Source organism: Apiospora aurea (assembly GCF_038362705.1).
Source record: "Apiospora aurea strain CBS 24483 chromosome Unknown utg000008l_segment0_segment0, whole genome shotgun sequence".
NCBI lineage: Eukaryota > Fungi > Ascomycota > Sordariomycetes > Amphisphaeriales > Apiosporaceae > Apiospora > Apiospora aurea.
Window position 1 is genome coordinate 3,619,067 of NW_027117395.1, and position 22,869 is coordinate 3,641,935.

General features: G+C 52.0%; 6 protein-coding genes across 6 annotated transcripts; 2 read left to right on the top strand and 4 right to left on the bottom strand.

The window, feature by feature from the left end:
- Positions 1-2,000: 2,000 nt before the first annotated feature.
- On the top strand, positions 2,001-4,804 carry PG986_012567 (uncharacterized protein; the record flags this gene model as incomplete). The annotated part of the gene is made up of 5 exons (XM_066848789.1): positions 2,001-2,119; positions 2,234-3,296; positions 3,360-3,419; positions 3,474-4,580; positions 4,646-4,804. The coding sequence occupies 5 exons, from the start codon at positions 2,001-2,003 to the stop codon at positions 4,802-4,804; spliced, it is 2,508 nt and encodes an 835-aa protein (XP_066695485.1).
- Positions 4,805-6,416: 1,612 nt separating this feature from the next.
- On the top strand, positions 6,417-8,170 carry PG986_012568 (uncharacterized protein; the record flags this gene model as incomplete). Its single annotated transcript, XM_066848790.1, has 4 exons — positions 6,417-6,641; positions 6,735-6,784; positions 6,861-7,320; positions 7,424-8,170. The coding sequence occupies 4 exons, from the start codon at positions 6,417-6,419 to the stop codon at positions 8,168-8,170; spliced, it is 1,482 nt and encodes a 493-aa protein (XP_066695486.1).
- Positions 8,171-8,543: 373 nt separating this feature from the next.
- On the bottom strand, positions 8,544-11,461 carry PG986_012569 (uncharacterized protein; the record flags this gene model as incomplete). Its single annotated transcript, XM_066848791.1, has 4 exons — positions 8,544-8,992; positions 9,091-9,929; positions 10,115-11,175; positions 11,213-11,461. 4 exons carry the CDS (start codon positions 11,459-11,461, stop codon positions 8,544-8,546), a joined length of 2,598 nt encoding a protein of 865 aa, XP_066695487.1.
- A 342-nt stretch (positions 11,462-11,803) lies between these two features.
- PG986_012570 (uncharacterized protein) lies at positions 11,804-15,066 on the bottom strand (the record flags this gene model as incomplete). Its single annotated transcript, XM_066848792.1, has 4 exons — positions 11,804-12,152; positions 12,761-14,074; positions 14,133-14,748; positions 14,934-15,066. 4 exons carry the CDS (start codon positions 15,064-15,066, stop codon positions 11,804-11,806), a joined length of 2,412 nt encoding a protein of 803 aa, XP_066695488.1.
- A 647-nt stretch (positions 15,067-15,713) lies between these two features.
- Positions 15,714-18,756, bottom strand: PG986_012571 (ankyrin repeat protein; the record flags this gene model as incomplete). The annotated part of the gene is made up of 3 exons (XM_066848793.1): positions 15,714-16,531; positions 16,600-17,130; positions 17,187-18,756. The coding sequence occupies 3 exons, from the start codon at positions 18,754-18,756 to the stop codon at positions 15,714-15,716; spliced, it is 2,919 nt and encodes a 972-aa protein (XP_066695489.1).
- Positions 18,757-19,274: 518 nt separating this feature from the next.
- On the bottom strand, positions 19,275-20,561 carry PG986_012572 (uncharacterized protein; the record flags this gene model as incomplete). Its single annotated transcript, XM_066848794.1, has 1 exon — positions 19,275-20,561. One exon carries the CDS (start codon positions 20,559-20,561, stop codon positions 19,275-19,277), a length of 1,287 nt encoding a protein of 428 aa, XP_066695490.1.
- Between the last annotated feature and the right edge of the window lie 2,308 nt (positions 20,562-22,869).

Consider the following 22,869-nt stretch of genomic DNA (forward strand, 5'->3'; position numbering starts at 1 on the left):
ACTATTTATAGTTCTCTCTTATTGAATTGAGGGTTCCAATGGCCACACTTCATGTATACTGTAGATCTGGGATTGAAGCGATAATGAGCTCCATCTAATATATCCCATTTCCCATGTAATACAATGACCAGCTATGGTTGGCTATGTCAGCCACGGCCCGATGGCCTCGAAAACCGAATCGATAGAACGATAAAGCATTCAATCAACAACGATATTATAGAGCGCTACACGAGTCACACTGAATGCATGCGGTTTATAGCTGTACACTTAGGAGAGCAGATCTTCCAAGCATGTGCATTCAAAATCGCAATGCGTACATGCCAAGCATCTGAGCCTCCCATCGACTGACGGGCAACGCAGTCGACTGCTGCCTGCCTAGCCGACCTCTGCTAATAACTAACTCCCCTGAAATGCATAGCTAGTCAGTCAGGCCACATATGGAAGTTACTGAATGCTGATAGTCAAGAAGCATTAAAGATAATGCCTGGTCTTAGTGCAGATGACGGACTTAAGGCTTAAGCCCGGGCAAAGTGGAGGGCCCCCAATTTGCGTGAGTCATCTGGGCTGCATTCTAATAGCGGGAGTTGATTAGAGTCATGCAGATCGTGAGGCTGAAGCTCTTCCGTGTTAGGGTCGGTACTGCATGTGGTGAAAGACGCGGTTATCCAGCCCTAGCTGTACTCGGGGAGAAGGGGAACTGCTTCTGGATACATGTAGTGCTGCTAATCAAGCCCCAGGCAGAGGGAGTCTGCAAGATACCTCCTGAGGAGTGGAAGAAGGAATTGTTATTGAATAAGAGATTTAAAATGGCGTTATATTATAGTCAATGCATTATCATATATGCCTGAGATTGTAAGCAGACACCTGGGAGTTTGGGATCGATATCAAGACTATCAAGAGTGTTTCCCGTACTTACCTACTTCTATCTAATTGCCAGCTAGCTTCCGCTCTCTGGGGGAAAGGCAGCGATAGTACTCGCAATAACCAGCATGTATCCTTGTAAGAAGTCGGTAGGTAGGAGTGAAGGAAACCAGAGTAAGCACTTGGCATTTTACGTGTAAACGTTCCGATTGCCCATCCGGCGCCACTCCACCACCCTTTTCCCATTCTGTCTCTCACTCTCGACTGTCATTCTTGCATTTGGCGCTAGTCGCAGAGTGGCCGCATTGCAGAGGCAAAGGCACATTTCAAATGTTCTCCCGCTTTCTTCTCCCAGTCGCAAACCACGACTTCATCCTCTCTCTTGACGATTCCTGGTGACCTTGCGCATTCGGTCAGGCCTAGAAACCAGGCCTACATCTGCATTGGGGGCCTCGTTGAAGCTGACCTATCCGCACTGCTCGCAGTTTTGCGACGGCATATATGCCTAACTTGGTCGCATCTTACTGCCCCTCTTCTCATACAAACTGAGGTCGCGCGACTCGAGCTGACGACTGAATTTGGTCGAATCGTACGGTTTCAAAGGCAGGAACTTGAAGCTGCGAGTGCCCATCTCCACCACGATACCGCTGTCCCGGTACAGCACTCCATCTGGCCATCCGATCTCTTTGCTTCAGTTGTCGATCAACATCCGCAATCGAATCGGCGGGGTTCTAGGCTTCCAGCTCGCGACACCACTCACAACGCTACCCCAATCCCAACCCCAACCCCAACCCTGGGACGCGACTTCCCAGGTTATTGTCGCCAGCGGCTATCAATCCTCATAGCTGGTCCCAATTAACTCGATTCATCCCAAGTGCATGATAACTGGATGGAGTCTTTGCGCCGAGCTCGAGAGACTTGCACGCATTGCCGGCCAAACAACCGCCCTACCATGATCAGTCAGCTCTGATTGCAACACCAATCGCAAGAAACATTCGATTTGGCCGTGGAATCCGAGGTGCACTGCTGGCCACCGCTGCACATATACTGGATTGTTGAACTTGGGCGACACGAACTGTTGCGCGCATATAGACCGAGGACCTTACGAATCACTTATAAGTTGAAAAGCACCCGCCAAAATGGCTCCTACACCGCCTTCTGCCTCTTCATCTGGAGGTCATTCGCCTGAAGAACAGTTTCGGGTTGTCAGGCGCAGGAACCGGGTGCCCCTCAGTTGCTTGCCGTGCCGCACAAGAAAGTAAGTGGCTTACGAGTTGAAAGAGGAGAAGGAATCATTGATACCGGTACCCCATTTTCAAGACAAGACGAATTGCTGCTCAAATTTGAAAGGAGTTTTGCTGACATGTGCCAGGCTGAAATGCAACAGGGGAACGCCGAGTTGCGAGAATTGTGTTAAGCGTGGTGATACTCAGTCTTGCACTTATGCGAGCCCCGCTAGTCGAAGGAGAAACCAGTCCAATGCGACCGCGAATGCGACTCCTGATGACATGCAAAACCGCATCGACCGGCTCGAGGGGCTGGTTCTGAGCCTGATGCACGGAGGTGCTAGTATCGATGCATCTTCCATCGAAGCGCCTGCTGCGAATGCCCACGCCTCGGGGGCTTCCATGACGGATAGCAGTGGCCCGAGGCTCGACAGAGACGATGAGGCTTCCATGAGGGACGAGGTGGATGAAGACAGCGATGTAGACGACGGGCTCGCCACGTCGCTCGGTGTGTTGAAGGTCGATGCGGACCGGGGCAAGTCAATGTATATCGGCCAGGAACATTGGCACACGTTGCTAGCCGATATTACCGAAGTCAAGAGCTTCTTCGCCTCACGCAAGAAGGAACTCGAGAAGAGTTACGAGAGGGTTCTGTCTTCGAAGCCAGCGGCCGCCAGAGACTCGCCCATCTTCTTGCTTTCGTCTCCACCTGCTACCGAGACCGAGCTCCGTGCTGAGCTTCCTGCTAAAACTGCCATTACCACGCTGGTTTCACGGTACTTCAACTCGCTCGATACGGCCGTGAGTATTGTACATGGACCGACGTTCCAGCAGCAGCTACGGAACCATTGGCAGGATCCCACCAAATCGCCGATAATGTGGGTAGGGTTGGTATACTCGATGTTGACGTTGGCCATGCTGTCCTATCACAAAGTCGGCGACGAGCCTCCGGAGTGGAAAGGCAGGTCACTCGAGCTCGCTGCCGAGTACCGATTGCGGACGGTGCAGTGCCTTGTAGTCGCAGACTATACCAAGCCTGTCGACTACACGGTGGAGACGATGATGCTTTACTTGTTTGGAGAATGGTCTTCGCGATGGGATGCTGATCTTGGCTTGTGGCTTATTGCCGCTTTGATAACACGGGTAGCGTTCAGAATGGGATACCATCGTGATGCGGAATGGTTCCCTTCCATAACGCCATTTCAAGGTGTATGTTGATCCCTCTCATGCCCCCCTAGCACAGAGACGTTTCGGAAGCTGACCGAGAGGCAGGAAATGAGACGAAGAACCTGGGCGCTGATCCGCATGTCGGACACTATGTTCTCCCATCAAGTATGTATATGATGGAATTACTCTTGTTTCCTGGCGTTCTGCTAACAGTACAAGGTGTCCTTACCCACCATGATCTACGATCATAGCACGGACACGAAACTTCCTCATAACCTGTTTGATGAGGAGTTTGGTCCAGATACAAAGATCTTACCGCCCGCGCGACCACCGAATGAGCCGACTCCTATTGCTTATATGATTGCCAAGACCAAACTTACGATCGAGTTTGGCTCCATCTTACAAGCTGTCACTCGAGTGGGGAAACCAGTGTCATATGATGAGATCCTTGGACATGACCGGAAGCTTCGAGACATCATGGACGAGCTCCCTCCGCATCTGAGAGTCCAGCCTTTAGAATCTTCGCATGATCCAGTAAAACTCATCGTGGCAAGATACAATGTATCCATGCTGTACAACAGGATCATATGTATGCTTCACCGCAAACACTCACTCCGTGCCCGGCAGAATCCGCGTTATGCTCATTCCCGCCGTGCCGCCGTGGAGGCCTCACTGGAGACGCTCAAGAACCTCAGAACTATACACTATGAATGCCAGGTAGTCAATGGCCGATTGCGAAGCATGACTTGGTTCGTGCAGTCTTGCGCGAAGGAAGCGTTGTTGCCAACAATGCTGGTTGCGCTTGACCTTCATCATGAGAATCAGGCCACGGTCAGCACTACTACACGCCAGAACTCGCAGTCCATGTTCTTTTGGACTCCAGAACAGCGTCTCGAGATGTTGGGTCTGCTCGAGGAGATCAGGGATATCTGGAAGGCAATGAAGGAATCTTCAGTGGAGGCTTTCAAGGCTTCCAACATCCTCGATATCATGATCGAAAAGATCAAGAATCCCGCCCCGGCCGCCACATTACCGGCAGCGCATGTGAAAACTGATCATTTTAGAGGATTTGAAACAGCAGAGGCAGAGTTACAACCGGAGCATTCCGCTGCTATGACTCTTGGCATGCTCTCGACTGGACTGACGCCCAATTATCAATCACCGGGTGGGACCACCTATCCACCACTTGAAACGGTAACAGGCACGGGGCTTACGCCCGATTTCTCTGGTGACGTGATGGGTGGTTTCAACAGCAATGCGACTCCGTTCTCGATGTTCACCAATCTTGGATCGGCGGACATGAACATTGACGAGAACTTTGACTGGGTAAGTTTGGCACGCCAACAACTCGCGATCTGTGCATGGAGTCACAAGACTAACGGGACGCACAGAACGCATTCGAGAACTACACACAGAACGCCAACTGGGTGACGGAGCAGACATCGTTTGGACTATTCGACCCGAACAACCAAGAAGCTCAACATGGCTCGTCTACAAGCGGGTCATTCTTCATGAATGCAAACACGCCCAACTCAGGGAAGTCGACTTAATCGGAGAACAGACTGTGCTTGCTTTAGCCGAAGGCCTGGGGGACATACTACTGGCAATGTAACACAAGAGTTATCGGCCTTGGCATGGTTGGAGTGCTGAAGAAAAGGGGGTGAAAGAAAAAGAAAACGGGGATAAGTAGGGCCGAGCGCGAGTAAGCTGAATATCATAATTGCATGAATATAAGGACTCTGCTTTATTGCTGACATGAGATGTACAGGCAACTTTGGTCAAAGTTGACGTTGGATCATGGCTTGTTCCACCGAATATGGCAAGTTGATCGACATGACATGCGAAACTCAACCTCCACGTGATGATAGCCGAGCCCCAGACGGCACTGCTGTCGCAGTTATATTACCGAGCGGCATTGCCCTGGTCGCTCGGTAATTAGGACCAGCAGGCCTGCTTACTCTAAGCAAAAGAGGATAGATTCGGCCCTACTTGCATTGTGCGGTCTGACATGGGGAATCTCTCATTGGAACTCCGCCTCCCGCAACTCGTCTTGCTACACGACACGTCATATTTCCATGGCACACTTGTCTGTCGATGACAGTTTTCGAATTGGCCAGCTCTGCGACGATAGCCGCTCTGGAAGGACATGTGTATGTGTGCCATGACGCCAAGGAGTAGCCAAGGGACACAGGGGAGGTCGAACGATTCGGGCCTTCTCTGGCAGTACCGATCATGTCGGAATCCTGGCCGGCTTGCCTGTCGAGTACCACCAAAGCCAGATCAGACTCCGTCAGTGGTCTCCCGTCCTGGTGGTTGTGGGGTTGGACGGGGGTGTTCCCCAAAACTGTGGGGTCGGCCCGTAGGCCGGACTGTGATGCCCAATCCGGGGTAGTCTTGGTGGTCTAGTGACAGACTTAGTCATCGGCCACGACGAGGGTCACGAGGCTTGCCTCCGTTTCCAGTTACATCCAGGGTGGTGCCCGTCAGCGAGCCCACGCCTCCCTCCCCACGACGAGACACACCACACACCATACTATTTGCTAGCTTGCTTGCTGTTCTTGACCTAACCGTTACTCTATTCCCAACTTCCCATACCCGCCCGCGCCGCGCCGTGACCCTTACTTGAACTGAACAAGTGCCTATGCCCCCCCTGCCTTGCCTTCCTATAAGGTGATCGAAGTCCCGCCTCGAGAAAAACTCCGACACCCCAGATTAGAACACGGCCACATCTCGGTCGGTCGTTGGTGTCGTGGGTTGTTTGGTGGCCTACGCTTGGAATTTGGAGATCGTTTGGTTGCTTTTTCGACAAAGTTCCAGGGCGCTTGGGTGACGATGGCTTAATGACGGGTGTGGATGAATCGCCGACAACTGCCTCATTGCACATTCGATCTCGCGGCAGGCACATATGTTAGAGAAAATACCACAACCGAGCAAAAGAGTTTGGGAGGAGGTGATATAAATATCACGTCGGCGTCCTGTCTTCAGTCCTGATTCTGCTTCTTCAGCCCAGGTCAACACAATAACACAAGTTGAGTCCCAGCCACTCACTCGCTGTCCTCTCAGTATCTTGCCCCCGTTGCCTAAAAGCCATCTGGTCGACTTCAAAAGACACCTCAGTTCCTATACACTCGCGGATTCCACTCTCCGTCGGTTTCGCCCAGTATGAAGCTGTCGCCCGCCTCGCTCCTCTTGGGCGCCGCCTCGGTCGCACAGGCCCTGAGCGGCGCCGAGTGGCAGAAGCAGTCCATCTACCAGATCCTCACGGACCGCTTCGCCCGCACCGACGGCTCGACCACCGAGCAGTGCGCCATTACGAGCTACTGCGGCGGTACCTACAAGGGACTGATCAACCACCTGGATTATATCCAGGGCATGGGCTTCACTGCGGTAAGAGATTGCTCGACTTCTGGCCTGTCATGGCACCATGCTGGATTTGTCATGTGTGTAAGACTTCGAATACTAATGCAATGGTTATTCTAGGTCTGGATCTCCCCTATCGTCAAGAACCTTGAAGGAGACACTCCCCACGGGTAAGTACTGTTTCTGCAGCAGAATATGGAAGCCCCCAGCCTGGCGAAGCGCATACTGATGGTATTTTGTCGTCAGAACCGCGTACCACGGCTATTGGGCCCAGGACATCTACTCGCTGAACGAGAACTTCGGCACTGAGCAAGACCTGATCGACCTGTCGGCGGCGCTGCACGCGCGCGGCATGTATCTCATGGTGGACATCGTGACGAACCACATGGGCTACAACGGCTGCGGCGACTGCGTCGACTACTCCCTGCTCAAGCCCTTCGACAACAGCGGCTACTACCACCCGTTCTGCGAGATCAACTACGACGACGACAACTCGGTCCGGACCTGCTGGGAGGGCGACAACCAGGTCAGCCTGCCGGACCTCAAGACGGAGGACAGCAATATCCGTAGCACCTTTAGCGAATGGATCCAGGACCTTGTTGCCAAGTACTCCATCGACGGTATGCGCATTGATAGCGTCAAACACGTTGAGAAGGACTTTTGGCCTGGGTTCTTGGAGGCGGCGGGTATCTACGGTATCGGCGAGGTAAGTTTCACTCTCATGACCTTGAGGAACATGAAGGGCACAGCACCTATTCAGCTGTTCATCCGGGGGGCATGGTGGCTAATCTCTCATGTGCGCCCTGCAGGTTCTTGACGGTAACCCAGCCATCTATGGCGACTGGCAGCAGTACATGCAAGGCTTGATGAACTACCCCCTCTTTTACTGGGTGCAGGAGACGTTCTCGAACCCCTCGGCTACCATGGACAACCTCGTCAACGGCATCAACACCCTGAAGGGACAAGCCGACACGGCCGCCCTGGGTGTCTTCATTGAGAACCACGACCAGAAGCGATTCGCCTCCTTGACCGGCGATATGTCCCTCGCCAAGAACGCCATCGCCTTCACCCTCCTCTCCGACGGCATCCCGATCCTGTATCAAGGCCAGGAGCAGCACTTCTCGGGCGGCGACACGCCCAACCAGCGCGAGGCGCTCTGGACCTCGGGCTACAACACGGAGTCGGAGCTGTACCAGCTCGTCGCGACGGTGAACCAGGTGCGCAACCACACGCTCGCGGCGCGCAACGCCGAGTCCGGCTACGTCAAGTACCAGGCCTGGTCCGTCTACTCGGACAGCCACAGCGTCGCCATGCGCAAGGGCGACGTCATCGGCGTCTTCAGCAACCTCGGCAGCGGCGGCAGCGGCTACCAGATTACCATCTCGGGCGGCAACACGGGCTACGCCGGCGGCGAGGAGGTCGTCCAGGTCCTCGGCGGGGATTGCAACGTCGTTACGGCTGATGGGGCTGGGGGGCTGAATGTGGATGTTGGGCCGGATCCGGTGGTGTTGTATAAGGCTTCGGCGCTGGAGGGAAGTGGGCTTTGTGGACGTTAAGATGGGTTGCGTGGCTCTTCTCACGGGGATATTCGGTTGATCTTAGGACGAGAGTTGATGTTCGCTTCATCCAGTGAGCAGGTATGCCTGGGTGCTGTCGTAAGTGACCATGCCGGCTCACTTCGAGACCGAGTTAGGGTTTCAGGGTACATAAGGCGGACTATGTTCTCCTAAAGTGCTGTTCTGGAGGGAGATGCACTTCGATGTATATACAAACGGATTCATATTTCATGCGTCAATGGGCTACAATATATTGGCTTCTACGTATCATACAGTGGTCGTATATTTGCCCAGTAAGCACTTGTCGCCTCCAAGGGGCATATTACACAGTTGCAGAAATTCGTTCTCATCATCATATTGCGTCTCGGGTATCTCATGATACATCAGGGAGACTAATTCCCATATAGTACATGTGCTTGTCGTAAAGCTCCCGAGTAATACTGAATGGCCCTTCTACCTCTTCTTCTCCTTCGTCCTCGGGAGGGCCATAGGGGCCGTTTCCCATGGACGGCTTCCAGTCAATCTTCCCACCGAGAATAGTGACGGAGTTCTTGTGGGAACCAGAGACTATCTTGATTCGCTGATTCAGGCACACATGGATGTAAGCCATGCGTACACCCGTCCACCCCTGTGCCAGATCCTCCGGGGCCGGCGCGAGCAGCTTCTTGAGCACTTTCAGAGCGGTAAAGTCGGGCCTACCCCTCTTCAATCTCCAGCTGGATGTGAGGATCTCGGAGCCGCCCAGTTGGAGAATGAGCCCGATGGTGTCTATAGCTTCGTCGACTTGTTGGGGATAGTCGTAATCTTCGATCGAATATCCGGCTGGAGAGAAGTCGGGAGAGAAGTGGATGAGCAGCTTCTGCAGAAAAACGCTGCCTTCTCGCGGATGACGGCATCAACGCGAGTTCTCGCGCATCCACGAAGTATCTGGATGTGTTCGTATCTGCCGTAGTCGCATGCGATCTCAAGGATGTCGAACAGGTCTGCGTCGTCCGTCTCGTTACTAATTGTGAGTTTGCATAACTCGCGGAAGAATCCGAGCCGGCCGCCTTGCTTCAAGCGTGTACCGAAGGGGAAGCCGATGCCGCCACGGTCGCCCTCTGATCGGAAGGGATTACCGCCTCGCTCCAGGAGCGCACGCAGGACGCCCACGTCGTCGCCCCATCTCCCCTCCCAAGCGTCTGGTCCGTAGTGACGTTTCTCGGGGTCGAGATGGGAAACCATGAGTCTGTTTGGGTCTTCGCCCAGGTCCAGCAGCCGTTTCGTGAGCTCTGCACAACCATGATGAGTAGCGTAGAAAAGCGCCGTTCTGTCACCCAGTGGGTCAAAGTGGTAACAACCGCCGCTGTCGAGGTAGTCCAGGGTTGCCTCTTCTCCGCTACTGCAGTCCAGAAACTTGTGGCAGAGCTCCTTGAATGTCTTGCTGGATCGCAGCAGAACCTCGCTGCCGCCCAGTTGGAAAAGGAACTTCAGGCAGCGGAGACGCCGGTCTATCAGCGGGGTTGGGTCTTCTATCCACCACGTACTTGTGACTATGCTGAAGAAGAACCACATCTGTTGCTCGGTACATTCTGTGTAGGCGAAATCGACTACTTTTGCCAGCTCTTCCAGTATGCCGTACTGACCTCTGTCTAAGCAGATATAGAACAGCTCGAGGGCAGGCGGAAAGCTGCAGGTCGGCTGCGAATTGTAGTGGCGAGGCGCCCGCAGATTAGTCGTGCGCAGTCTCTTTCGTGTATTTGGACATCTTCTGGCACCTCTGTGTTATCATAATAATCATAGACAACATTGCAGCATAAGTTTTTCAATGTGGTGATGTAGGAACTGGTGTCTTCCGAGTCCGTGCAGCCTCTGCTGAATAAGAGCGTGATGAGCTCTTGCAGCTCGGGGCATGGGCTGCAGTGGTAGCATGCGTAGTCCACCAAGCTTTGCTGATGGGCATACCTTCCGGTATCAAAGAAACAAGAGTCATAATGGAAGTCTTCAGATCCAATCTGTGCCAAGGGGAATGGCGGTCGGATCTCAAAGGGCGTCCCCTCAAGCATTGTCGAGCTTTCTATACCAGCATCAAGTAGCAGAGATACCAGTGCTGGAGTCGGCCATCCAAGGGCATATTCCATGACTTCAAGGAGTGTCCTTCTCTGTGATCTAAGGTGCATCTTGCATACCTTGATTGCATCAACCATCTGTGACACTGCTATGGTGTGGTCGGTGTGGTAATCCCAGCTCAAGCGTGTAGAATGCTGGAAACTGGGGCTATCGAGGCACAGCCTGAGTGGTTGACGTCCTGCCCTGTCCGGCTTGCTGGGGTCGCTACCATGGTGAACCAACTTGATTACAACATCCCAACGGCTCTCAAGGCATGCTTGATGCAGCAATTCAGAAGCGGTCGGATTATCGTTTGCTCGAAACCAGAAATGGTTCATCTTTGGAAGCAGTGTGCTGGCGCCCTCAGCAAGTAGGTAGTCGAAGACATCGTCCTTGAAGTTTCGATAGGCGTACGCGATCGCCGACCAACCATCCTCATCTTGCTCATTAATCACCGCCTTGTGTCCACCCTCGATGATAGCCTTGGCTGTTGCCAGTGAGCCATGGATCGCACAAAAGTGAAGAGCCGTAATCCTGCCGCACTCCTGCCCATATGGTTTTCCGTCATGCCCATTTTGGTCGACGTAGATTGAAGTCTTGTTGGCTAACAACAAATGGGCGATTTCTTCTTGGCCTGTGCAAATCGCGAGGTGTAGAGCTGTATATTTACTACTGGTCGAAGGCTCTTTGCAACAGCAGTAATTCTTCGACACGGCATCGATCCATGCTCCATGATGTAGGAGGGTTTCGACGATCTCTTTCCGGCCGTGGCGTACGGCAACGTGAAGTGGCTTCCAGCAGGAATTCCAGTGAAGACTAGTGCCGACGGCGTGGATGTTGTCCATATAGGGAAAGGAAGGCGTATCCTCCCAGGTATTGGTTAGCACCCTGCTCATGGAGTTCGTTGAGATAGAAGGCTGGAGTGCGATCTTTCATTTTATGAAAATTGCCCACTTGGAGGTTGAGGTTAGGAGTCTGTCGCGACTCCAGCAGTCGATTGAGGGCTCGGGTGCTTCCTGCGGCGCATGCCCACATGAAAATTCGGTTCCTCTTATCTTGGTCGATGCTGTCCCAGAAGCGCTTTATGGCGAGGTAGTAGAAGCCACGGTTCACGGCAGCCAATGTCTTCCACTCCTGACCAGTGTTGATGTATCCGGTAATCTCAAGAAAGAGCTCCAAAGGGAGCTCGAGTAGCCCGACCATCGTGGCGGGTTGTCGCGGTTCACTGGCTAGACAAAGCAAGTGTGATGAAGGAGAGGAGGAGGTGAGGGACAGCAAGTGAGAGAAGTCGGCGATCTATATATGCTGGCAGGGCGCGCATTGAATGCATTGAGAAAGTGAATAATACAGTTAAAACAAGAAGTGCAATTGAATACAGAAGCAGCTAATGCAGCGACGTCTAGCTGCAAGCCTGTCTAGCAAGCGCACATTGTCCACACAAGGCATTCACAGCACATTGAGATCAGAAGTATTGTTATTACCTGTGGGTTTCTTCCATCCTGCCTACTTTCAGTCTATTTCCAAGATCTCTGTTAGTAAGCGTCGTCACCTTTCTCCTCGCAGATGCAACCCCCACGTCAACGGGATCTCCTCGAGCAGGTCCCATTCTGCCTCGTCTGCTGGCACATTGGGATCATTCAGCTGAGATGGCCGCGTGATTGTTCCACCCTTGATTGTGACATTCGTCTTCCCCGTGATTGTATCGATCTTGATTCGTTGGTCCAAGCACCAACGGATTCTGTAGAGATACCTTTTCTGAATATCATCGCAAGGCCAGTTGAAATCGCCATCAGGGTGCGGATTCTCGGGTGTAAGCAGCTTTTCAAGCAGCTCGAAAGCGAAACCCCGATGATGGCCATTCTTCTTGCCCAGTCTCCATCTGGGCGTAAAGGTGCTGGTGATCCCCAGCTCAAGAATCAGTTGGTTGAGACCAATGACCGCGTCCAATTACCTCATTTACTTCTACATAATAGGTTTCATCCTAAGGGAAGTAGGCCTCTGTCAGCAGCGGTTGCAAGAAGGATATTTCTCTGTGGACAAACAGATCTAACAATACTGGCCAGGTTTTTGATGTATATAGTGGACGTGCTGTCCTGGAGGGTTTTTTTAAGTGAACAATCAATTACCACAGCTGATGTCGTCCCCAGCAGGTTATGTGGCACATACAAAAAGAATGACAAAAAGAAAGAAAAAATTGTTGTCTTCACTAAATCCCATTGAGCCTGTCCTAATTAATCCATAACTCGAAATCTTCTAGATAGTAGGTCTGGATTTGGGGGAGCCTGCTCGTTCTTTTCTCTCTTCTTCTGAAGGCTCGTAACAATCTTTTCCTTCTACCAGGCCACCTGAGTCCCGCATCAAGGACCGTATGTTCCATATTGCCTATCAAGCACCTCAATTATCCGCATCTCATGCAGACACTCCTTGTACTTTCGGCCTCAGTCCGAGTACAAGCAGTGTCTGCAGCCCCTCTGCGTACGAATTCTCTCGAATACACCGTACATCTCTTCGGCATATTCGGGGCTATCAGCCGGCCCCTTAAAGTCCTCGGGCCACTGGATTCGCTGGCCGAGTATCGTTACGACAAGTCTGCCCGGGCCTGTCTCGGTACTAATACGCTCACTGAGGCACCAGAATATCCTGTATTGCAGTCGCTGATGGAATTCGCACTTACCCCAGGAGCTTTCCAGGCGCGTATGAGGATTCTCCGGGGGCGTGAGGAGCTTCTGGAGGACCTTGAGCGCGGTGAAGTCCTCTCGGCCTTGCTTCAATCTCCAGCTCGAGTTGAGGGTGCTGCGGGGACCCAGCCGAAGAATGAGGCCGATTGTGTCAATGGCCTCGTCCATGTCCATTATGGTCCTAAAGTAGCCAGCGAGGCGATCATTGATCGGGGTCATGTTGATCAAGAGTTTCTGGAGGAAGAGAGCGGCCTTCTCGCGGATCACAGCATCTACTCGACTCTTTGCGTGTAGGCGCATCTCCTGGATGCAATGGTAATAACCATGGGAGCATGCGAAATCGAGGAGGTAGAATAAGTCCCCGTCATCGGTGTCTTCATTGAGTGTAAGTCTACACATGTCCTGAAAGATCGCAAAGTCATCGTTGTCTCCTCGCATAAACTCCTTGAAAAGACAGTCTAAACCGGGCTTCTCTTCGGCCATTCTGAGAGGGTTGAAGCCTCTTTCAATCAGCAGCCGTATGAACGTTGGTTCGCGTGCGTCCCAGAAGAAAGCCCATCCGCAGTGGCCTGGGAGCTGGCGCGTGGTGAATTTGTTGGGATCATGTCCCAGGTCCAGCAGCCTTTCCGCGAGCTTCACGCAGCCCGAGTTTGTGGCCGCAAAAAGCGCCGTGCTGCCATCCTCGAAAGTGAAGTTATAACGACCACCGCGGTCGAGGAAGTCTAAGATAACACTTTCGCCATCGTCGTTACGGCGCAAGAAGATATCGCAAAGTGTCTCGAACGCTCGATTGTGCTGAAGAATGCGGCCGTCTCTACCTTCTTGGAGCAAAACGTTCACGCAATGGGCACGTCGGCTGCCTGAGGAAGTGCCATGTTGTCTCATGGCCTCTAGGAGTCGCCAAATCTCTTCTTCGCTGTAGGCCGAATAATTCATGTCGAAAACCTTGACCAGCTCTTCTAGTATGGTGTCCCGGCCGAATGCGAGGCAAACAAAGAGCAGATCGACTGGCATCTGGGGTTCGTGGTGTTTATCGGATTCGTTTTTGGGGGCAGAGGGGATGTATGAGCAAATTATTCCCGCAGAGTGTTGCAATATTGGTAGACCATCGTTAACCTCATGAGTTTTGTCGAGGCGACTCACGTGGCAGCAGAGATTCTTTAATGCGCGCACGTAGCAACCCAGCCCCCCCTGACTTTATGTAGCCTCTAGACAGCAGTAAGCTAATGGTCTTTTGGATGCCTTGGCTGTGGGCGAACTGTGGCAGACAATCCTCGAGCAGGGTGGTAATGTCTAAACCATTGTCGAGGAGAAAAGACAGGAATGGATAGAGCCCTCCACCAACAGCATACTTTGAGGCGGTGTTAAGAGTCTTTCTGTTCACCCCGACATGCATTTTGCATGACTCGACTATGCTGATCATCTTCTGCGTTTCGACATGCCCCTGCTCATCGATCTCTGTAATGTGGTGTCGGCTTATAGGTGCGAAGCCGGAAATGCAATACTGGAGTGGTTGTAAGCCATCCTCGTCAGGCAGGAGTGGATCAGTACCATGCTCTACCAACTTGACCACGAGCTGCCATCGATTATCCAGGCAGGCTTGGTATAGTAATGTAGAGGACCAGAGTACAAATGGACGTGATTCGTTTTGCGCGACACGCAGGCTGGCACCCTCTCCAAGGAGGAACACAAGAAAGTCTGCTTGGTCGAAGTGGTAGGCGTACATCGGAGGCGAGCAGCCGTACTCATCAAGTTCGTCAATTGCGTCCCCATAGCCCATATTAATTAAAAGCTCGGCCGTGGACACCAGGCCTTTGAACGCACAAAGATGGGAGGCAGTAATTCTACCGCGTTCTGGGTGGAGCTCGGTTTCTGGCGTTTGGATGATCCTATGGTCGACATAGATCGAGGCGCCATTACACGGTTCACTGCTCGTTTGGCTCCTGCCGCGCATGCCCATAAGAATATCTTGTAGTATTTTGTTGCGTTGGTCGCACCCCAGATCTTCTTGATGACCAGTTCGTAGAAGTCATGCCTGACACATCCCAGGGATACCCAGTCCTTGGCATCGTCAAGGTTGTCGAGCACGAGAAACATGAGCTCCCAAGGGAGCTCATGAATATCGGCCATGGTTGCGCGTAGTTGGTGTGTGTATGATGGAACAGGAGGGTTAATGTCAATTAGCCAGAGGAATTGCTGCTAATGGATGAGAAAGGATAGGTGGGGGAAAGAGGAGATGGTTGGTTGATGTGAGGCAGGGGAGAACCGGCGATTTATATATGTTGTCAAGTTGGTGGTGGAAACACCCGACATTGAATGCATTGAAGGGGTGAATACAATAGCCAAGTACCAGTGCTTCAAAGGAATATCTGGCTAGTCAACTGATCACCCTTCATTCACCACGAAAATAATTTTAAGAGATAGAAATGAAGCCACAATGAATCTCCGGGCAATAAATTGTATGGCATTGAGACTGCCACCGGCCATGGACATTGATACCAAGAACTGGTGCCATTTTCAACTCCCTGCTGCCTACCAAGCTTGAGGCACCGAGTCCTTTGTGATTGTGCCTGTCGCAATGCAATAACTAGAGCAGTCAGAAAAGGTAGGTGGCAGGAAAATTTATATTGTACATACAACTCATACAACTCAAACAGGATGAGGTGCCTAAATCGGCCTTCTGCCTTCTATGGACGAAATCTACCTATTCATGGTCGTAGTCAACGACCCCAAGAAGCCCAAGAAGAAAACGATATCCCGCCGAAAGCCGAAGAAGTCTACGGCCAGTACCAATTATATCCGATATCTCGGACTCTGGTGTTCTCAGCTAACTCACAGATGCATTTCCATGGCATGGGTATCTCTTGCAGATATCCACGTTTCGCATCATCCAATTCGTTTTCTGGCCTCGCATAGGGCTCGTACCAATCCTTTGGCCAGGCGATTTCCCCACCAAGGATTGTCACAGCGGTTCGCCCATGGACCGATTCCGTCTTGATCCGCTCGTTCAGGCACCAGGCGATCCGGCCTCGGTATCGGACCGCCAGTTGGTCGCAATGATTCCTGTCGTATTCGTCGATATGCGGGTTGTCAGGGTGTGTGAGGAGCGTCTCGAGCAGGCGGAGTGCGGTCAGCCCCTCGATGCGAGGCTCTTCCAATCTCCAGCGGGACTCGAGAACGTCGGAAGGACCCAGCTCGAGAAGAAGCCGGATGGTGTCGATCACTTCGTCCATGTCCTCGACGGAGACATACTTTCGGTAGAACACATCGTCGCTCTCATGGTCCGTGTCACCATCCTCGTCGAAGACATACAGGTTAGCCAGAAGCTTCTGTAGGAAAGGCACCGCGTTGTCTCGGATGATCGTATCGACTCGGTTGCGGGCGCGCGAGCGCAGTTTCTGGATGCCGGCATGCTTTCCCCTGGCACAAACAAGCCCAACAATGTTGACGAGGTCATTCTCATTGGTTTCGTCATTGATGGCGAGTTGGCAAAGCTCTTGATAGAATCCAAATTCCTCATCAGACCCTTCCAGGTATACGGAAAAGGGGGAATGAATGCCAAATTTCGTGTTGCCTCCTCGAAATGGGTTGCATTCTACGAATGGATTGCCGCCTCTCTCAAGAAGGAGCCGCAGTACTTCCAGGTTGTTGTCGTTTAGGTACCAGAGACTACGCCAGTAAAAATGTCGCTTTTCGTCCGGGGCCAGATTGTTGGGGTCTGCCCCCCCATGTCCAGAAGTCTCTTGGCGAGCTGTACACTGCTCGTAGCGCAGGCTTTGTAGAGAGCCGAGCTGCTTTCATCGTCCTCGAAAGTAAAGCAGTAGCGACCGCCGCGGTCGAGATAGTCCAGAACGGCCTGTTCTCCCCCTTCGTGGCGGAGGAGAAATTTGCAGAGCTTCTCGAATGTATGCTCATGCTGTAGGAGGAAGTTACTCTTATCCGCTTGGAAGACGAGCCCCAGGTCACTGAGTCGTTGCCTTCTACTTCCATCGTAACCGTAATCAAAGTCCTCCACAAGAGTGAGGAAGAAATGCATAAGCGCTTCCTCGCCGTAGACCACGTTGTGGAAATCGAAAACCTGTAGCAGCTCATCCAGAACAAAAGGGCGGCTCGCTTTAAGGCAAACATAGAAGAGATCAGCTGCGGTCGCGGGATCCCGCTCTTGATGGAAGCAGAGAGATGAGAACAGATCGTCTGCACGCAGTGTTGTAGATGCGAATTGGACGCTTCCGACCGGTAGGTTTGATTACAGCAAAGGTTCTTGACTGCACGCACGTAGGGCTGGGCATCTCCGTGTTTGACACAGCCTCTAGTGAGCAGCAGTTCGATAACATCTTCCAGATCTTCGGACAGCTTATTGTGGTAGCAGACATATTCAAGAAGTGTCTGTTGCGTTTTAGCCCTCCCGGTGTCATTGTAATGAGAACCGGGGAGTTCTGCTTCGGGTGCTTGCCCATCATTACAGCACTTATCCCAATCCCACTCTATCCAGCGATACTTCCAATTATGGAGCCATTGGTCTTCCTCATGTGCTGGAACTTTTGTCGAGATGTCGAGGCCATAATCGAGAAGCGAGGAAAGGAGTGGCGCCACTGATCCCCTGAGGGCATATTTCGCAACGGCAACAAGCTTCTCTTGAGGTATGTTAACATGCATTCCGCATGCCTCAACTGTGCTGATCATTCTGTTCAACTCCGTGGGAAATAAGGATTCGCCTCGACTCTGGCCATAGAGAATCTCGTGGAGATGGGATTTGATCCATATGATCATTGGAGGATCGCCGTTTCCGTTCAACTCAAGTGGATCGCTGCCTTGGTCGACCAGTCTGGTTACAGCCTCCCATCGAGCATCATGGCAAGCCTGATGCAAGATTGAACGGGCATCTGGCTTGAAAATAGTCAGAGTTGGTGTGTCGGTGAGTTGAGGATTGGCGCCTTGGGACAGGAGGTAGTTGAACACGTCGTCGGAACGGAAGTGGTAAGCGTACATCAACGGAGAGTAGCCAAATTCATCAAGTTGGTCAATTCCCGTCTCGCAGTACCCTTGTTCCACGATGAACTTGGCCGTCGACAACAAGCCGTAACTTGCACAAAGATGCAAAGCAGTAATTCTACCGCGGTTGAAGCCGCATGTTCGGTATGATCGATATATATGATGGTCGACATACATCGTAGCACCGTGGGAAATCAAGGCCATGGCGGTTTCCTCTTGACCTCTGCACAGGGCTACATGTAGGGGCGTGAATTGTCCGAGATCTTTGGGCGCACCGTCTGGGAATATGGGTCGGGTACATTTGCAGTAGTTCATTGATGTTGCATCAATCGACGCTCCATGCTGAAGCAGGGTTTCGGTAATTTGGCTCTGGCCATAGTGCGCAGCAACATGGAGAGGCTTCCAGAACTGAGCATTGTTTCGACCCGAGAAAGGTGCGGCAGGATCGTAGTAGTCGTCCATGTAGGGTATGCAGGCATACGAATCGATCCAACCGGCCTGAGCCAAGCTGGGGTTGGGTGGAAGTCGAAGGTAGAATTCTGGCGTCAACTCCTCCAGGTTCGTGTCATCCTTCAACTGGAAATTGAGGTTTGTCGTGAAGCCCAAGTCGAGGAGCCGACGCAGTGCTCGCAGGCTCCCGGAGGCACATGCCCACACGAAGATTCGGTAGCGATGGTCTTTATCGGCACGAGCCCAAATGCGGTCGATAGCCAGCACATAAAAGGACGGGGTGACGCATGCCAAAGATTTCAAATCGTCGATATCGGTAAGGTGGCCGAAGGCCTCAAGCACGAGCTCAACGGGAAGCTCGAGAATCTTGTTAGCCATGGTTGGGTGTTGTCATGCCATGCCTTGTCTTGTCATGCAATGTCTCGTGTGTTTCGCAATAATGGGTGGGTAGGATGGTGGATGCAAGCAAGGAGCAATAAGCAGAGCAAAGGGTTTACAAGTTGAAGAGGTTCCCAGGCTGATTCGGAGAGCAAGGGAAGTACATTGTATGGCTTAAATACAACCAAAGGAGTGAAATTGAATGCATGGACTGCGGTACTGTAAGGGGATATCGACCGACCGCTCACCCTTTGCTCACTACGAAGAGACTTTTAGGTAACGAGACAGAAATCATAACACGACAGCGAAAAGGCAATCAATTATGTAGCGAATAATACAGATGCGAAATGTTGGTGTCATTTCCAGCCTGTTGCTTACTTATCTAGCTTGAGGCACTGGCTTCTTCGTAAGGATCCTATGGTACATACTCTACAGAAACACACTGAGCTGCTGAGGACTGTCTGTCTTTGGGATACCACTTATTGCGATATGCCGCTGTCCTCCGTACGGAACCCTCCTTAGCTGTATGGATCATACGGCGGCTCACAGTCACAACTCCACGGTGAAGGGATCCAAGACAGAACCCATGCTTGATCTTCATAGTACGGGCTCTCAGTGTCAACTTCCCACTCCAAAGGCCATGTGATTCTTTGATCCAGGATTGTGATGCTCGGGTTCCCACCAGAGTTTGTGCTGCACTCCATGCGCTGTGTAAGGCACCAGTGGAATTTGTAGCGCCGCTTATCAGCATCGTCACATCTCGCAAGGCCGCCCAGGTGCGGGTTCTCCGGATCCGCAAGAAGCCTTTTGAGTAATTCGAGTGCAGTCCAATCATCCTGGCCGTCCTTAAGCTGCCAGCTAGACGTCAGCATACCTGAGGGGCCTAGGTCAATGAGGAGCTTGACCGTGTCGATTGCTTCGTCCATTCGGTGGATGTTGCGGAAGTCGGCGTTGGACTCTTCTAACTCAGTGTGCGGAGACAGGTTGAGCAGTAGCCTCTGCAAGAAGAGTGCCGCATTCGCTCGAAGGACATCGTCAACTCGGGTCTTGGCGCACGCGCGCATTTCCTGGATGTAGTTATACCTGCCGCGGGCACAGGCAAGTTCCAGGACCTCGCAAAGATGCCTGTCGTCTGTATCATCGTTGATTGAAGATTGACATAGCTCTCGGAAGAGCGCTGGGAGGATTTCGTCTCGTTCTCCATCGGCTTCCAAGCACGCATCGAAGGGAAATCCAAGGCCCGGGTCTTCTCCGTCCATTTTGAAAGGATTGGCGCCTCTCTGGAGCAGCAGGTGCAAAATCGCAACTTGATCACCCGGGTGATATGACCACATCGCGACTGAGCCGTAGTTCTCGTACTCTGTTCCGGGCTCGATGAATTTGTCGGGGTTAGCTCCTAGGTCTAGAAGCTTTTCAACCAGCTGCAAACTGCCTTTGTCGCAGGCTACCAAGAGAGCCGACTGATCGATCGAGAAGGTGAAGGAACACTTGCCACCGCGGTTGAGGTAGTCTAAGATAGCTTCTTCACCCCCATCGTGACCTAGATATGCGTCACATAGCCCCTCAAAGGTGTCGTCGTGTTTCATTAGATAGTTATCGACATCGACTGGGTAGAGGAACTTGAGGCAGTTGAGACGGGGGATGGTAACACCACACTCACGCCGAGGGCGCGTCAAAGCCTTGAATAGACGGAGCGGTTCATTCTTGATGTAGCCTACATTGTCAAACGTGAACGTTTTGGCTAGCTCTTCCAGCATGCCTCTCAGGTCTCTCGCGAAACAGAGGTATAGCAGATCGACCGGCATTCGGGGTCTCTCGAGATCACCCTGAAGCCCAGCAGAGAGATGTGCACATACAGTCCTAGCACATTGCTGTACTGATTCCGTGCGCCAGTAAAAGCCCAGTCCCCCAGCGGCCAGATTCTTCAGGGCACGCACATGGCCACCGATGTCTCCCGACCTCAGACAGCCTTTGATGAGCAGAAAATTAACCAGTCTATGAGGCTCTATGGCTATACCCGACACGGCATAAAAACAGGCATAATCTATCAGTGTCAGTTCTGCTAGGTGATGTCCAGTGTCGTCGTAATAAAGCTTGGAGTCGGGATCGGAAGCTTCGGGCGTACCCTGTCGCTTCGGGTGTGGTCTCCATGTGCCAGGCGGGAGCTGTAGCGGGTCCGTTATCGGGTTCTCAAGCAGTGTCGAAGCGTCTACTCCGGCTTCCATGAGAAATGAAACAAGCGGTATCAACACGCAGTCCAAAGCGTAACCCATAGCGTCGACTAGGGTCTTTCGTTGTACGTGGAGATGCAGTCCGCGTGATTTGATATTGCGGATCATGTTTCGTAGCTCGACGAGCTTCCGCTTGGCAATTCCAGGCTCCCTCCTCCAAGAGCCTAAGTCCACGGCGCGATATAGGTCCACCACAAAGGATACGACACAAATAAGCAGTGCTTGTCGCCCTTTCTTGTCGAGCTCGAGTGTATCATGACCATGATTGATCAATTGATCCACCGTGTCCCATCGGAAACTGAAGCAAGCCTCGTGTAGTATTGAGGCAGCATATGGCTCAATAGCACTGTTGATGCCGCGTACCCGGTTACCATTCCACCCCTTCGACGGTGTTGCAATACGTGTGCTGGCACCTTGGGTGAGAAGGTAAGTGACCACACTATCTCGGCGACAGCAGTATGCATACATGAGCGCAGAAAACCCGAACTCATCCAGATCGTCAATGGCCGCTTCGTATCCTTGCTGGACCAAGTATCTAGTCGTATGTAGTAGGCCCTTGGAAGCACAAAGGTGAAAAGCCGTGAGTCTCTTGTGGTCGATGCAATGGGCCTGTTGCGTACTTTTTCTCGATGATCGACATATATGGACGCGCCGCTAGATACCAATGACTTTGCCATCTCTTCTTGGCCTGTGCAAAGAGCCACATGGAGGGGTATATATTGACCCAAGTCTCCTGACCACCAGTTATCTCGGGATTCTATCAAAGGCCATGAGTCTTCGGTGAACCCCTCCGCTGCCCCATCGATCCATGCTTTGTTTTGTAGCAGGATGTCGACAATATGCTTCTGGCCATGATACACAGCCACATGTAGAGCTTTCCAGTCTGCATAGCCGCCCCTGTAGAAATAAGGTGTGAGTGATGTGTCGAAACCATCACCGTCAGGCCGGAAGGCAGCTCCAGAGGGAGCTGGAACAACCTAGACATCATGTCTAGGTTGTTACGGTTTCTGCTGCTGTTCGTTGGCAAGATAGGCTAGTGAGATGAAGGAAGGATGGAAAGGTGAAAAAGTCGGCAAGTGGGAGGGATGCATGGCTTAAGTACTGGTGGGAATGAGGTGAATGCTTCAGTCAATTGAATACAGTAAAACATTATTTGTGGGTACTCATGTTCTTATGACTGACCGGCCACCCTCTATTCACTTTCAAGGGTTCATCCGTTTTATAGAAGAAAAGCCCATTGAGGGGAAGACACACCAGACCGGCAAATTAGATACTATAAAATCAAAATCGAAAAGGCGATTCCATAGTAGACGACGTAGCGAGTTGAATATCGTGACTGCCGCCGCTTCAGCGAGTTGAAGAACCTGGTGTCACCAAGATCTGAAAAGCTGTATCAGAGAGACACAGGCATCCGAGGCATTGGCTGCTGAGATATTTAACCTAAGTGACGCCAACAACTCTGGAATATGTAAATGAAGCTTATAATTCCCTTGGTTTCAGTGCTGGTCAGGGGGTATTATATCGAGGTACACACTCACTGGTTGCTGCGTCCATACAGCTTCACTCCAGCAGAAAAACGATAACTGCAGTTGAAAGTAATCTTGAACTCGTATCTGATGTCCTATAGGTGTCCGGAGAGGCATCTGGACTCAGCACAGAAGCTGCTTGCATTTTGTATGTGTATCCTGCGACGCTTGCGGTTTCCTTTTTACCCTGGCTGTAAGTCCTGCAGGTGTTCAGCAAAGCCTTCATTCAATAACAATAAGCGTCATTTGCCAGACAACAACAGTCCATCAAAGGTAGTCTTGATTGGCAAAATTCGCATCGCCATACATTCGTCTCCTGTTGAGGATGCATGATTTGAGTCACATCTCGCTCTCGA